This window comes from Mytilus trossulus, chromosome 12 (genome assembly GCF_036588685.1).
Source record: "Mytilus trossulus isolate FHL-02 chromosome 12, PNRI_Mtr1.1.1.hap1, whole genome shotgun sequence".
Lineage (NCBI taxonomy): Eukaryota > Metazoa > Mollusca > Bivalvia > Mytilida > Mytilidae > Mytilus > Mytilus trossulus.
Genome location: NC_086384.1, coordinates 41711702 through 41725456, shown reverse-complemented (window position 1 = coordinate 41725456; position 13755 = coordinate 41711702). Strand labels below are relative to the sequence as shown.

Below are 13755 nucleotides of genomic sequence, written 5' to 3'. Positions count from 1 at the left end.
GCGTCTGTCCATGCTAAACATGCATGGTGGAAACACAATATGTACATTGTACCATTGGTCAAATGCTAGACAAAGGATTAAAAATTCGATTTTTTTTTTTTAGGATTATGGCAGATCTGAGGATGAAGATTATGCATCTCCACCAAAGAAACAGAGGAAGCCAAAAACTCCATCAATCAGTGCTCCTGCTCAACAGGTAAGTGTTGTTAAGTTATATCCCTTATTTCATGCTATCTCATTGATGTGCTCCATTATCTCATATAATGCACAAATTAAACCTGTAATGAGGCCTAAAAAAAAATTCTGTGTTTCCGGTAACATCATTTTGAAAAATATGGTCAGTAGGTCAAACTTAAAAAATTTTTTTTTACATTGTGAATGAAAATTTGGAAAATTATCATGTTTTTTTTTCAAGTCTGGGTTTGTAATTAGTTTCAAATACCAGTGCAGCCATTTGCAATGTTTTTGAAACACCTGCTGTGCAAATTTCTTGGATTTTAACCTATTTGGAATAACTTTTGACATTAATAAAATGTTTAACTGGCTTTCTGTGCCAGTAGAAGCAAGTTAGATGGAGTGATACCTTTTTTTAGCTCACCTGGCCCGAAGGGCCAAGTGAGCTTTTCTCATCACTTTGCGTCCATCGTCGTCGTCGTCCTGCGTTAACTTTTACAAAAATCTTCTCCTCTGAAACTACTGGGCCAAATTAAACCAAACTTGGCCACAATCATCATTGGGGTATCTAGTTTAAAAATTGTGTCCGGTGACCCGGTCAACCAACCAAGATGGCCGCCATGGCTAAAAATAGAACATAGGGGTAAAATGCAGTTTTTGGCTTATAACTCAAAAACCAAAGCATTTAGAGCAATTCTGACATGGGGTAAAATTGTTTATAAGGTCAAGATCTATCTGCTCTGAAAATTTCAGATGAATCGAACAACCTGTTGTTGGGTTGCTACCCCTAAATTGGTAATTTTAAGGAAATTTTGCTGTTTTTGGTTATTATCTTGAATAATATTATAGATAGAGATAAACTGTAAACAGCAATAATGTTCAGCAAAATAAGATTTACAAATAAGTCAACATGACCAAAATGGTCAAATGACCCCTTTAGGAGTTATTGCCCTTTATAGTCAATTTTTAACCATTTTTCATAAATCTTATTAATCTTTTACAAAAATCTTCTCCTCTGAAACTACTGGGCCAAATTTAACCAAACTTGGCCACAATCATTATTGGGGTATCTAGTTTAAAAATTGTGTCCGTTGACCCGTCAAACCAACCAAGATGGCGACCATGGCTAAAAATAGAACATGGGGTAAAATGCAGTTTTTGGCTTATAACTCAAAAACAAAAGCATTAAGAGCAAAACTGGCATGGGGTTAAATTGTTTATCATGTCAAGATCTATCTGCCCTGAAAATTTCAGACAAATCGATAGTCAATTTTTAACAATTTTCATAAAATTTGTAAATTTTTACTAACACTTTCAACTGAAACTACTGGGCCAATCATTATAGATGGTGATATATGTACGCAGCAAGAATGTTCAGTAAAAAGTTAGATCTACAAGCACATCACCATCACCAAAACACAATTTTGTCACGAATCCATCTGTGTCCTTTGTTGAATATTCACATATACCAAGGTGAGCGACACAGGCTCTTTAGAGCCTCTAGTTTTTTGGAAGATCCAATAAAAAAAGTAGGGTCGGTCGGGTTACCAGAAACCCCGTTTTTTTTCTCGGCCTGGGAAAAATTGTACTGTTGTATATTTCAGATCCTGGATTTGGTTTCACAAAAAAAGTTAAGACTAAGATTGATCGTAAAGTCATGAACAATTCAGTATACGTACAATCAATCTTAGTGGTAAGTTTTTTTTGTGAAATCAACTCTAGATTCAGAAAATATCACATACAAAGGCAAGATAAGCTTTTTGAAGAGCTCATACTTCTTCATGGATTTCAGACAAGCTTTTTGAAAAGCTAATACCATTTCATAAACATTTCAGGCAAGCAAGACTCCATCAGAGAAGATAGCAGAAGAACTTGGTGTAAGCAACATAGAAATAGAATACTCAGATGATGATTTCACATCGCTCAACAATTACAAGTTATTTAAAGAACACATCCAGCCTCTGATTCAAGAGGCAAACCCTAAAGTACCCATAGAACGTATGGTGTCCCTGATAGGAGCCAAGTGGAAGGAGTTTGCTAAACTGGTTACTGAACGCCACAAGAAAGGTGACTCCAGCACACTGAGTTCACCTCCTTCTGCAAAGAAACCAGATGACACTCCGGCTAAAGCTAAAAAAGAGGCCCAGGATGATGCCAAAGACTCATCTTATGCTCAGGAGCAAGGTTAGTAGATCAGCATTTAAATGTACCTGCCAATGCACCAGTTCTAGATTGGGAAACTACTTCTTTTTCCTTTCAAAATATGAACTAATCAAATCAATGTATCAACATAAAATGATCTATAACTAGAAATAATATTCAATAGTTTGAATGAAACAAGATTGTCACACATTATAAAGGAATTTAAAGGGAAAGATTTACCTTGATGTAGCTCCAAAAAGTTGGCTGGTATGTGCATATGATTCTAAGAAAAAAACACCATTTTAATATTAAAATAAATTTTACAAAACTAGGCTTTAAAATACAAAGTCACTGAAAAACAATGATAAAAACAAAGGAACGACCAATATGAAAAAGCATCAATGAATAAAATTGGCAAGTCATTGAGGCAACAATCTAATGACACAAAAAGGGAAGTCTACTTAGTAAAGAAAACTGACAATATTTATTGTAGAGAATATTAAGCAACTTAAACTTAATAATTTCATATAAGTGTAGTCTTTTTAAAAGTCTGTGTTATGAAATAACATGATTACTTAAGTTATGAATTGTTTTAATCAAATACAGTATCAAATTGTGGTGGTTTAAATTCTTGATTTAAGAAGATATTGAAATTAACAATTTATACATTCTTAGATGTGTAATTTATTTTTAATGATATGTGTTACAAGAAAAGAAAAACTACAACTTAAATTATCCAATGCCTCTGTCTGATAAGTAACTCCATCAAATTGCAGACAAATCTATCTAAATGGTATGAATCATAGTTATATATGCTTACTTTGTTTGTTTTTTCAGATGAGTTGGAAGGTAGTGAAGAGGAAGAAGAGAGAGATGAGGAGGAGGAAGAGGAAGAAATTGAAGAAAAACCAAGGAAAAAAGGCAGGAAGAAAACAGTGGCTCCTATAAAAATCAAAATTGAAAAGAAGAAAAAGAAGAAGAAGAAAACTAAATCTGTAAGCAACCTTTTAGTTATGTTATAAATGTTTGAAGGTAGAAAAATGCTTTGATAAAAATATTGATGAAAAGAATTCTTCTGTGTTTTTATGTGTGTAAAAATGGTGCTCATGTCTGCTTCCAATTTTATACTCTGATTATTCTATTTTATGTAGACTGATTAATATTCCAATTATTAAATTTTCATAATTATCTTATTCTTTTGAGGGAAACTTATTAAGCCAATAAAAATGAGATGCTTTGATTTCTCAGTGCAACTAAAACATTCTAAAATTGAGAATCGAAATGGGGAATGTGTCAAAGAAAAAAACAACAGTAGAAGGTCACCAACAGGTCTTCAATGTAGGGAGAATTTGAAATGATTACATACATGTACCCATACAGCATTCTTGTAATTTATCTAATTTTTCTCCAAGGAGGATGAGGAAAACAAATACAATACAAGTGACGAAGAATTTGACAGACAATTAGAAGAGGCGGCACGTTTAGAGGAGGAGGCCAAGGCAGAGGAGGCAGCATTACCTAAACGTAAATCTAAAACAAAGAAAGGCAGAGGTCGTAATGTCAGAAAGAAGACAAAGCTGACTAATAAATTCCCAACCGATCCCGATGCAGAGGGCTATGAGGTATGTTGATCTTAAAACCAATATAGGTAGAGATTGTTATGCAAAAATAATAGTTGACTGTAAAAAGTCTTCATCAATGAACTACCGCTATTGTACTAAAGTGTTATGTGTGCATATTATTCTTACTTAAATTGAAAAAAGGGGTGACTAGGATGAAATGAAGAAGTGCAGAAATTAAGGTACTGCCTGCTATTAGTATTCTTATTCATAGTTTTAATAAAAGCCAGGAACTAAATGTATATAAGTGAGCTATTTGTCATGAATTCATCTTTTTAATTCGGAATGTTGTCAGTAATTTCTAGCATTATCCTGATTTATTTATTTCCATTGACTTAAGCAAGTAACATATATATTAACATAAAATCATGTTGTCATTGTAATACAAAGGCAGATGAAAGTCAGCATAAAACTTGGATGTTGAAAATTAGTACCAAAAAAATCTCTCTTGAAAAAAATCTTCTTTGAAAAAAATCTCAATTGGTTGACCTTGGGTCAGGTTAGAGTCCTTACAAGTCTGGAATCAGTAAATTTAAGATTTACCATCTAAAAATTTGGTTTGTTTGTCAACATGGAGAGTAGATAATAAAGAGACTTCTATTTCAGACTGACCATCAGGATTACTGTGAGGTGTGCCAGCAAGGAGGAGAGATAATTCTGTGTGATACCTGTCCCAGAGCCTATCACTTGGTTTGTCTAGAGCCGGAATTGGAGGAGGCTCCAGAGGGAAAATGGAGTTGTCCAAAGTGTGTAAGTAATGAATGTGATAGCTGAACAAAGGGTCCAACCACCTTACCTCTGACATGTTTCCAGTTTTAAGAGGTGTATTTCATGCTTTAAACCATTAAGTTTGAAATAATGGATACACTCATATAAATAAATAATTACAGCTAATTTCCCAATTCTTTTAGAGTAAGACTTTGGCTGAATAGCTTGCTTTGTTTGTATTGTAAACGATAACCGAAGCATTGTAGTTAAAGATTGACATCTGCAAACAATATTGATAAGCCTAGTAAAAACCTGTATATATTATATTTTAATTTGATTGAATGGTCTCCAAATTACAATTGTACATTATACAAACAAAGCAATCAAGCTAACCACTGTGTTACTCTACATGCAGTAGGAAATTAGCTCTATAAGTAGGGACTTGTTTGATTGACAATGAGACATCTATCCACAACAGACTTAAGGATGTAAGCAACTTTATGTGGGTGTTCAGCATTCAGCAATGAGGGAAAACGTTAAGTAAACTATAAAAGTCACAGCATGACAATATGTGAAACATTAAAACTTAACCACAATAGCTAAAATGATTTCAATTCTAAGTGGTAGAAGATGATTTTTTCTGTTTTAACCAAGTGCATTAATTTTTTTCTTGGATACACCAAAATGGTAAAATGTTGTTGTAAATTCAGAAATTATTGCATGCATTTATTATTGCCATTTGTCAATTTAGACTTAAATTCGATTTTAATTTTTATGATTTTGAGAAAAAACCAGTTTAATTCATATAAAACATATCAAAATGTGAGTTTCAGTTATTGTGTTTACAACTCTGTCGCATTTTTTGCAATAATTAAAACCTCCTATTATTTATGAATGTACAGTTCTGCATATTTCTTGTTTTATTCTAAGGAAGGAGAAGGAATCAAAGAACAGGAAGAAGATGAACACATGGAATTCTGTCGTGTGTGTAAAGATGGCGGAGAGTTGTTATGTTGTGACCAGTGTCCATCGGCCTATCATCCACATTGTCTGAACCCGCCACTTAAAACAATTCCGGATGGAGACTGGCAATGTCCGAGATGTTCAGTAAGTCAACCTTCGAATACTACCGATAGTAAGGTTTGTACAAAGTAATATAACACCAGCGCTGCAGTGCACTAACAAAGGGTTTTCCATAACAAGGACTAGTTATGTTCAACTAACTGCATGTGTAATTTAAGTTCACAGCTAGAATCACTGAAACACACATGCACGAGTTATTGAGATATTGACATGGGTATTTCATTGTTGAAACCACTGAAATGCCATGTTCAAACCATACTTGCAGACAGAAATGAAAATCGAGACTTTTTAAATTTCCTGTGTCTATCAAACCTTAACATTTGGAATCTAGGGATGTAAAAATATGTTAACGCGTGAGGAGCTACATGATCAAAAGGAACCTGAAAAAAAATATCAAATTTATCGTAGGTCACTTTGTCTGATGGAGTTGAAACCTTCTTTTCTTCAAAATTTCTTTATCTATGAGAAATTTATAATTGCAGTTAACACCACTGTTAGGCAGAGTTCAGAAGATATTAACATGGAAATGGACTGACCCACCGGCAGATGAAGGTAAAATGGATGAACTTGACCACACCCACCCTCATCTGCCAGCTGTTACAAAAAAGGTTAGTAGGCTTACTGATTTATATACTTGTTATGAAAATCTTATTTGAAAAATTGATCGTTTCATAGTTTGCTTAAAAATAATGATCTGTGAAATAAAAAATTTCTGATGAAACACCCTTCTTATACTGTAAGCCAACTTATTTTCATGGATACTTTATTGCGTGTTTTGCCCTTTCTAATCCATTTAGCTGTGATTTGCACTTCTCAAATTTACTTAATGAAATTTAGTAAGGATAAATCCAAGTTTTACATATTTATGATGATTTAAATTCCTAATATTTTTCTATTGCGAAAGTCGTGAAAATAAATCACTCACAAAAATTTGTTGATTTACAGTATTTGATTTGATATATTAACATTTGATGAGGATTAGCAAAATGATGTAAAAAAATAAATGGGCTACTTTGACTGTATTTTCTGGACTGAATTGCAGTTATTGATTTTGATTATTTTCTAGAGATTAAAAGTTTGTGTATTTTTTTTTCTTCAGAACCGTAAACCATTGAGAGAGTTCTTTGTAAAATGGCACAATATGTCATATTGGCATTGTTGTTGGATAACAGAATTGGCTGTAAGTTTACATGTCATTTTATAGTATACAAAATTATGTGTCCTAGTATATATGAAAGAAAATGTCATATTAAACAAAACAAAAAAGAGTTGTCATAGTATACAAAATAGCACATAATGTTTTACTGGTATAGTTTTATGAGAATCCGATAAGATTGGCTACAAGTTAACATGTCAAAGTTTATAAAAAAAAACTGTCATAGTTTTCAAAAAAGAAAATTGTCACACTATATGAAAACGAAATGTGTCATAGTAATGACAGTTTTCTAATATACAGTGTGTTAAAATCTAATATCAGGAATTTGGAATTATTTTGATGTTTTTATTAGTGTGAAAATTGTGACCGAAAATTTTGCAAAAAAATAAATTCATCACATTTAAGAATATAACTAGCATCATATATAGATATAGGGAGATGTGGTGTATGCAGAGTTGCCTGACATTGCATTTATTAATCTGACTTATTTAATAACTCAATAATAAATGCAGGAAAATTGGTGGATTTATTGTTTTACAGTCTGTGCCAAAAACTATTTGAAGAACTAGCCCTTTGGGCTAGTAAAAAAAAATAATTACTAGCCCGAATTTATATGTACTGGACCAAATAAAATCTGTGTCACCGGTTGAGGATCACGAAGTGATCCGAACCCGCTAGGGGGGTTTGGGGGCATGCCCCCCCCCCAGAAAATTTTGGAATATTAGATGTAAAATCCTGCATTCTGAGGTTACATTTTTGTATCTGAAAGTGTATATAACTTTTCAAAAATATAGAGTTTTTTCTCCATGTAAAATAAAAAAATCTACTAACTACTTTCCATAAAAAAAAATTCTCAAAACTGTTGACATGAATTTAAGACATACAAGTAAAATAAATGTATACATGTAGATATAAACCCCTTGCCATCACATTTTGTTTAAATTAATTTCTCATTCAAATTTGACTTTGGAAGTTAAAGAGATCATCTTTTCTGATGTAGACCAAGAAAAGAAAAAAATCAATCAGTTAAAATTTTATTCTTCATGGTTTTTTCATATTATTTTTCAATTTGCTGAACAACTCCTGTTCAAATACAAATTTGCCATCTTTTCTTTGCTCCTTACAGTCATGACAGTAGCTACACAACATAAACTAGATAATCGTACTGGAGCCAGGGTCAGGGAGTGAGGGACGACTGTCCGACCAATGGCAATGGGTTATAAATTCTCGGACCCGTTTATCCTCCTATTTTTTTAGCCTCCGTAACTTGGTCCGACTTGTGAGACGGCCTTTTTGATGCCTTTCATGGTCTCGCACTTTCCGACAGTGAAGCCATGTATATCAAGCGATGTTTGTGACCACAATTATGTGTACACTTCCGAAAAGAAAACAAAACTGGTTCCACTTTTTCATAAAATTAACGGTAACCAGTCACTGAAGTCATCCCAATAACCAACCGTCTAAAACACACAAGATGTCAAGCGGGCAGTTACGAATTAATATCTTCCGACGCAAAAATGACTTTAATGTTCAATGATTTTATTATATTCTGTTATGATTATATTTTATTAAGTCTATGCAACCTAAAACCAATCAATAATTACCAAAATTTGACATTTTCAAAACACGTGGTTCTGACCGTTTTCGCGCTTTTTTTTACAATTTTGAACAATCGGTTATTAGGGAGACCGTCAAAACTGGTTTACGGATTTTTTGCAAGGAAGAGAGTATCAGTTTATTAATATCGATTGCGTTGAGTGACATTCTCATTAACTTACGGTAACGATTAAAAGTGCACACAGATATGCACTAGACCGGTCGGACTATCAGCAGTGTATGTTAACTAGTCCGAGCTTATTTAAACTAGACTCGGCTTCGGGCTACCGCTTAACGTCGCAGACTGGTTTTATATTATCAGGCTCTATAAGATATCTGTATTCAAAGATCCTATTCTATTGTCATAATGCAAGATACTTCTTTTGTTTTAGTTGGATGTATACCATCCTGCACTGTTCCGTTGTTACATCAGAAAGAATGATATGGACGAGCCTCCTCCTTTAGAAGATGGCAGCAGTTATGGACAGAAAGATTTTCACAAAGATAAACAGAAGAGAGGCAATGGTGGAGAGAACTTGGAGGAAAAATATTATAAATATGGCGTTCGTCCTGAGTGGCTTCAAATAAATAGAGTTATCTCCCATAGGTAGGTACTACACTGATGGACAGAACTTGTAGGAAAAATATTATAAATATGGCGTTCGTCCTGAGTGGCTTCAAATAAACAGTTTTTTCCCATAGGTAGGTACTACACTGATGGACAGAACTTGGAGGAAAAATATTATAAATATGGCGTTCGTCCTGAGTAGCTTCAAATAAACAGAGTTATCTCCCATAGGTAGGTACTACACTGATGGAGAGAACTTGGAGGGAAAATATTATAAATATGGCGTTCGTCCTGAGTGGTTTCAAATAAACAGTTATTTCCCCATAGGTAGGTACTACACTGATGGACAGAACTTGGAGGAATAATATTATAAATATGGCGTTCATCCTGAGTGGCTTCTAAAAAACAGTTATCTCCCATAGGTAGGTACTACACTGATGGAGAGAACTTGGAGGAAAAATATTATAAATATGGGGTTCGTCCTTAGTGGCTTCAAATAAACAGGGTTATCTCCCATAGGTAGGTACTACACTGATGGAGAGAACTTTAGGGAGAAAAAGTTTAACTTAAATATCAAAGACTAAGGGTTCATCACTTCATGATGTAACTAAAGAGCCCATGAATTGGTTTATTGAGGTACCAAAGGTCCTTCCTTGAAAAAATAAAGTTCAGGTGTTTAAAATTACTATTGGGACCTTTGAAATAATTGCAATTGATGTTAAACCTTTCCCAGAAATAAGTTCTTGTTATTTTGTCCATATACATTTTTGAAAAGCAAACTTTACAATTGGCTCTTAGTTCATTGAATGGGTAATTATTAATTCTCTTTGGTTCATTTAGTGGAAATTTCAAATTTCTCCTTTGTTCGTTGGATTTGAACTTTTAAGTTCTTCTTGAATACTAATGATTCATTGATTAATTTGGCTGTTAAAAATAAGTAATGAAAATACATGAACCAGTCCGTTCTGAATTCACCTTTTCAGAATCTAAAGGTCTGTGGGTAATTTCATTGTTCATACACCAAAATAAAAATTGTGTACAGCAAAATAAAAATAAAGTCGCATCATTGGATGAATTTCCACTGTTTAGTATTTTTTAAACCAATCACAGCGTTTTGGAGTATGTTTTTGAAAATATTTCCCAGAATGTGTTTGATTCTGCAACTATGAATATGACATTGTTATATTACATTCATTTGTCTTATTTTACAGACATTCCAAAGAAGTAAAATGGTATTTGATTAAATGGTGTGATCTTCCGTATGACAATTCAACCTGGGAGAGAGAGGATGCTGAAATAACCGATCTGAAAAAACATATTGATAATTATGAAGTGCTAAGGTAAGAAAGGATTTTGTGCAATATTTTTTTACTCTCTGGAAACCTTCAAAATAGTTTCTTTAGTTATTGCCTAGGCTACCTGGCGATATTGTTCACAGAAAATTATAAGGTGTTTAATTTTTAAGTAATCAAGCCTCCTGTGGTAACCTCTATATATAGCATAATAATCTTATATATAATATCATTTATCTCCTGAGACATGCATGCATAGAGGGTGTATAGTTTATAAAGAAGATTATGCTACAATGTATTTATAGTGTAAAAATCGAATTTTAATACTTCAATAACAATAATTTGGGATGAAATATTTTAAAAGTGTTTGTGATCACATACAAAACATTACAAATGGTTGTCTAATCTAATTTCAAATTCTACTTTATATGTGTGGATTTTTATTCCCCATCTACGATAGTTTATGCCCAACCTAAATAGTAAAGGGGCATTGTAAATGTTTTCTGGTCTGCGTCCATCTGTCTGTTCATCCATCTGTTCATCCCGCCTCAGGTTAAAGTTTTTGTCAAGGTAGTTTTTGATGAAGTTGAAGTCCAATCAACTTGAAACTTAGTATACATATATGCATGTTCCCTATGATATGATCTTTCTAATTTTAATGCCAAATTATAGTTTTTACCCCAATGTCATGGTCCACTGAACATCGAAAATGATAGTTAAGTTTGGGGTTAAAGTTTTTGGTCAAGGTAGTTATGGATGAAGTTGAAGTCTGATCAACTTGAAACTTACTACACATGTTCCCTATGATATGATCTTTAAAATTTTAATGCCAAATTAGAGATTTGACACCAATTTCATGGTCCACTAAACTTAAAAAATAATAGTGCAAGTGGGGCATCTGCGTACTATGGACACATTCTTGTTGTTGTTGTATTTCCTGCATTAGAGAAGTTATCAGTTAAATAGAGAACTACATTAAGATGTAAAGGTGTGGGTGATTATAAGAAAAACTCCTCAATAAATATTTTAGCAGAAAGTAGATTAGAATAAGTAGGTCATTTTCAGGCAACAAAAACACATTTAAATGAATCTTCCAGTCTGCACTGTTAGCCACAAGTCTGATGCCTCAGACAAGTGAAATTTTATTCAAGCAAGTCTTTGCCCAACTTTGGTTAGAAAGTTAATAAAAATGTTGGAATATTTGTTTTTTGATTAAATGTCAGATTTTTTTTGGTGCAGACTGATCTTCTCTAGAGTATGTTTTAATTTGAAATTTTTATTTACATGAATTTTATTTTTGCAGAGTCCTCACAAACTTTGGTGGTGAAAAGAAAGGACCAGGTAAAAAGAAGAGGAAGAACCTTCCTGCTGATGTTTTGGCTAAACTACCACCTGCCGTACCTACCACAGATGTAAGTTGATATGCTGAACCAGCTTATCTTTGGAGATCATTCATTTCACTGTCACAATGTGAATTCTATTGCCATACTCAAGTTATTTATTAAATAAAATAATTTTAAATTGTATGCAAATCAAACATCATTTTTCCTCAATCCATGAACAGTACCTGAAGAAGAAATAAATTACTCAATATTTTTTATTGTAGTTGAAAAGGAAATTTGAAGTGCAGCCTGACTATATCACTTGTACAGGAGGGACCCTACATCCATACCAGTTGGAAGGTTTGAACTGGTTACGGTACTCCTGGGCTAATGGTACTGACACAATCTTAGCTGATGAAATGGGACTGGGCAAAACTATACAGACTATTGTCTTCCTGAGCTCTCTACACAAGGAGGTAAATATAGCTGTAAAATAAAATTGAGAATGGGAATATTGAATGTGTCAAAGAGACAACAACCTAAATAAAGAGTAGAAAGCTGTCCAAGGTCACCTCCAATGGGTCTTGAACTCAGCAAAAAAATCTCACTTCAGGGAAATTGGACGTCACAATAAACTCTGAAACTTAAATGAACCAGATTTTAAAAAGATGCAAGATTAACAAATCCCAAAGGTTCCCTTTTAACCCTTTATGAAACTATACAGCATTTTCTTGGGTGGGGAAGAGTATGGGAATCGCTCTTATTATAGAAAGGTCTTTTTTGGTTAAGAAATTTCAAAGTCTTTTATATCAGTTTCAACTTAATAATATCTATTTGATGCGTCTCCTAATCCGATAATTTATCAGCAATTATAATTTACTTGTATTTAAATTTTTCAGGGCCATTGTAAAGGGCCATTCCTGATTGCGGCACCATTATCCACCATTATTAACTGGGAGAGAGAGTTTGAATTCTGGGCTCCAGATATGTATGTTGTAACCTATATTGGTGACAAAGATTGCAGATCAGTCATTAGGTAAGGCTTGTTATAGTTGTCACATTTACTTTGGATGAATGATAATTTGTGGAATACTAATTTTCATGATTAGTATTCCACTAAATGATAATTTGTGGAATACTAATTTTCATAAATTTTTGTGTTTAGAGGTAAACTGCAAATTTAAGTGTTAAAGGAATTACAAATTTTCTCTATGCTTGTATGCTGACTGGGGAAATCAAATATCCACAAAAATGTATTGTGTCATCCATATATGAAAATTAGTAACCACAAAGACAAATGAATCAACATAATATTAATGCTACTTATTACATGGAACAGAGAAATTTTTGAGCATGTCCCAGTTTGAATGAAGGTTTTGAGGTCATATTAAATCAGTGTGTCTTATTAGCATGAGAAGGTTTTAAAGTTTATAAATTTATGAATTTTCCTGTATGAGGATAAAGTTAAATATGTAAGGCTGAAAACCTCAGAGTGGTTTTATTATCAACCTAAAATAAAGTGTGAATATTCATACATGTAAAAGCAAGGAATGGTGTCCAATTGATACATATTTCTGTTTCCTCATTTTCAACAAGTAATTGTACACTTTGTTTAATTGTTTTCACATTTGATTGTGCAAAATGAATCTAGAACATTTTTATGGAAAATGCATAATCCTGTATTTAACATATATTTCAATGCATCCAACTTAATATACTATTTATGATTAAAATATTCTTTTATAGAGATTACGAGTTTTCCTTTGATGAAGGTGCTATACGAGGTGGACCAAAAGCTTGTCGTATGAAATCTGATGCTACTGTTAAATTCCATGTTTTGTTGACGTCTTATGAGCTGATCAGTATAGATTCTGCTACTCTTGGGTCGGTTGATTGGCAAGTTCTAGTTGTGGACGAGGCTCACAGATTGAAAAATAATCAGTCTAAGGTAGGTCTAGATGCCAAAATATACATAGAAAAAAAATTGGTGGATTTGGGTAACTACCTAAACAAACAAAACTATACAATTATGACACTTAATACAAATAGATATGAATTAGGTTGAGAGAATCGACAGAAAAAGAAAAAAATCTTT

General features: G+C 33.1%; 1 protein-coding gene across 14 annotated transcripts in view; it reads left to right on the top strand.

Moving 5' to 3' along the window:
* Positions 1 to 13755, top strand: part of LOC134692101 (chromodomain-helicase-DNA-binding protein 5-like) — a 43781-nt gene that overhangs the window by 4763 nt on the left and 25263 nt on the right. For 9 of the 14 annotated variants that reach the window (XM_063552499.1, XM_063552501.1, XM_063552510.1 and 6 more), the window contains exons 3-16: positions 104 to 196; positions 2010 to 2358; positions 3154 to 3311; positions 3729 to 3938; positions 4542 to 4685; positions 5574 to 5783; positions 6209 to 6334; positions 6826 to 6906; positions 8871 to 9085; positions 10258 to 10386; positions 11642 to 11750; positions 11945 to 12136; positions 12560 to 12696; positions 13407 to 13608. In XM_063552499.1, the coding sequence (XP_063408569.1) occupies positions 104 to 196; positions 2010 to 2358; positions 3154 to 3311; positions 3729 to 3938; positions 4542 to 4685; positions 5574 to 5783; positions 6209 to 6334; positions 6826 to 6906; positions 8871 to 9085; positions 10258 to 10386; positions 11642 to 11750; positions 11945 to 12136; positions 12560 to 12696; positions 13407 to 13608 (2355 nt within the window). The remainder of the gene's footprint in view (positions 1 to 103; positions 197 to 2009; positions 2359 to 3153; positions 3312 to 3728; positions 3939 to 4541; positions 4686 to 5573; positions 5784 to 6208; positions 6335 to 6825; positions 6907 to 8870; positions 9086 to 10257; positions 10387 to 11641; positions 11751 to 11944; positions 12137 to 12559; positions 12697 to 13406; positions 13609 to 13755) is intronic. The other 5 variants (XM_063552504.1, XM_063552512.1, XM_063552503.1 and 2 more) reach the window with 3 other exon arrangements.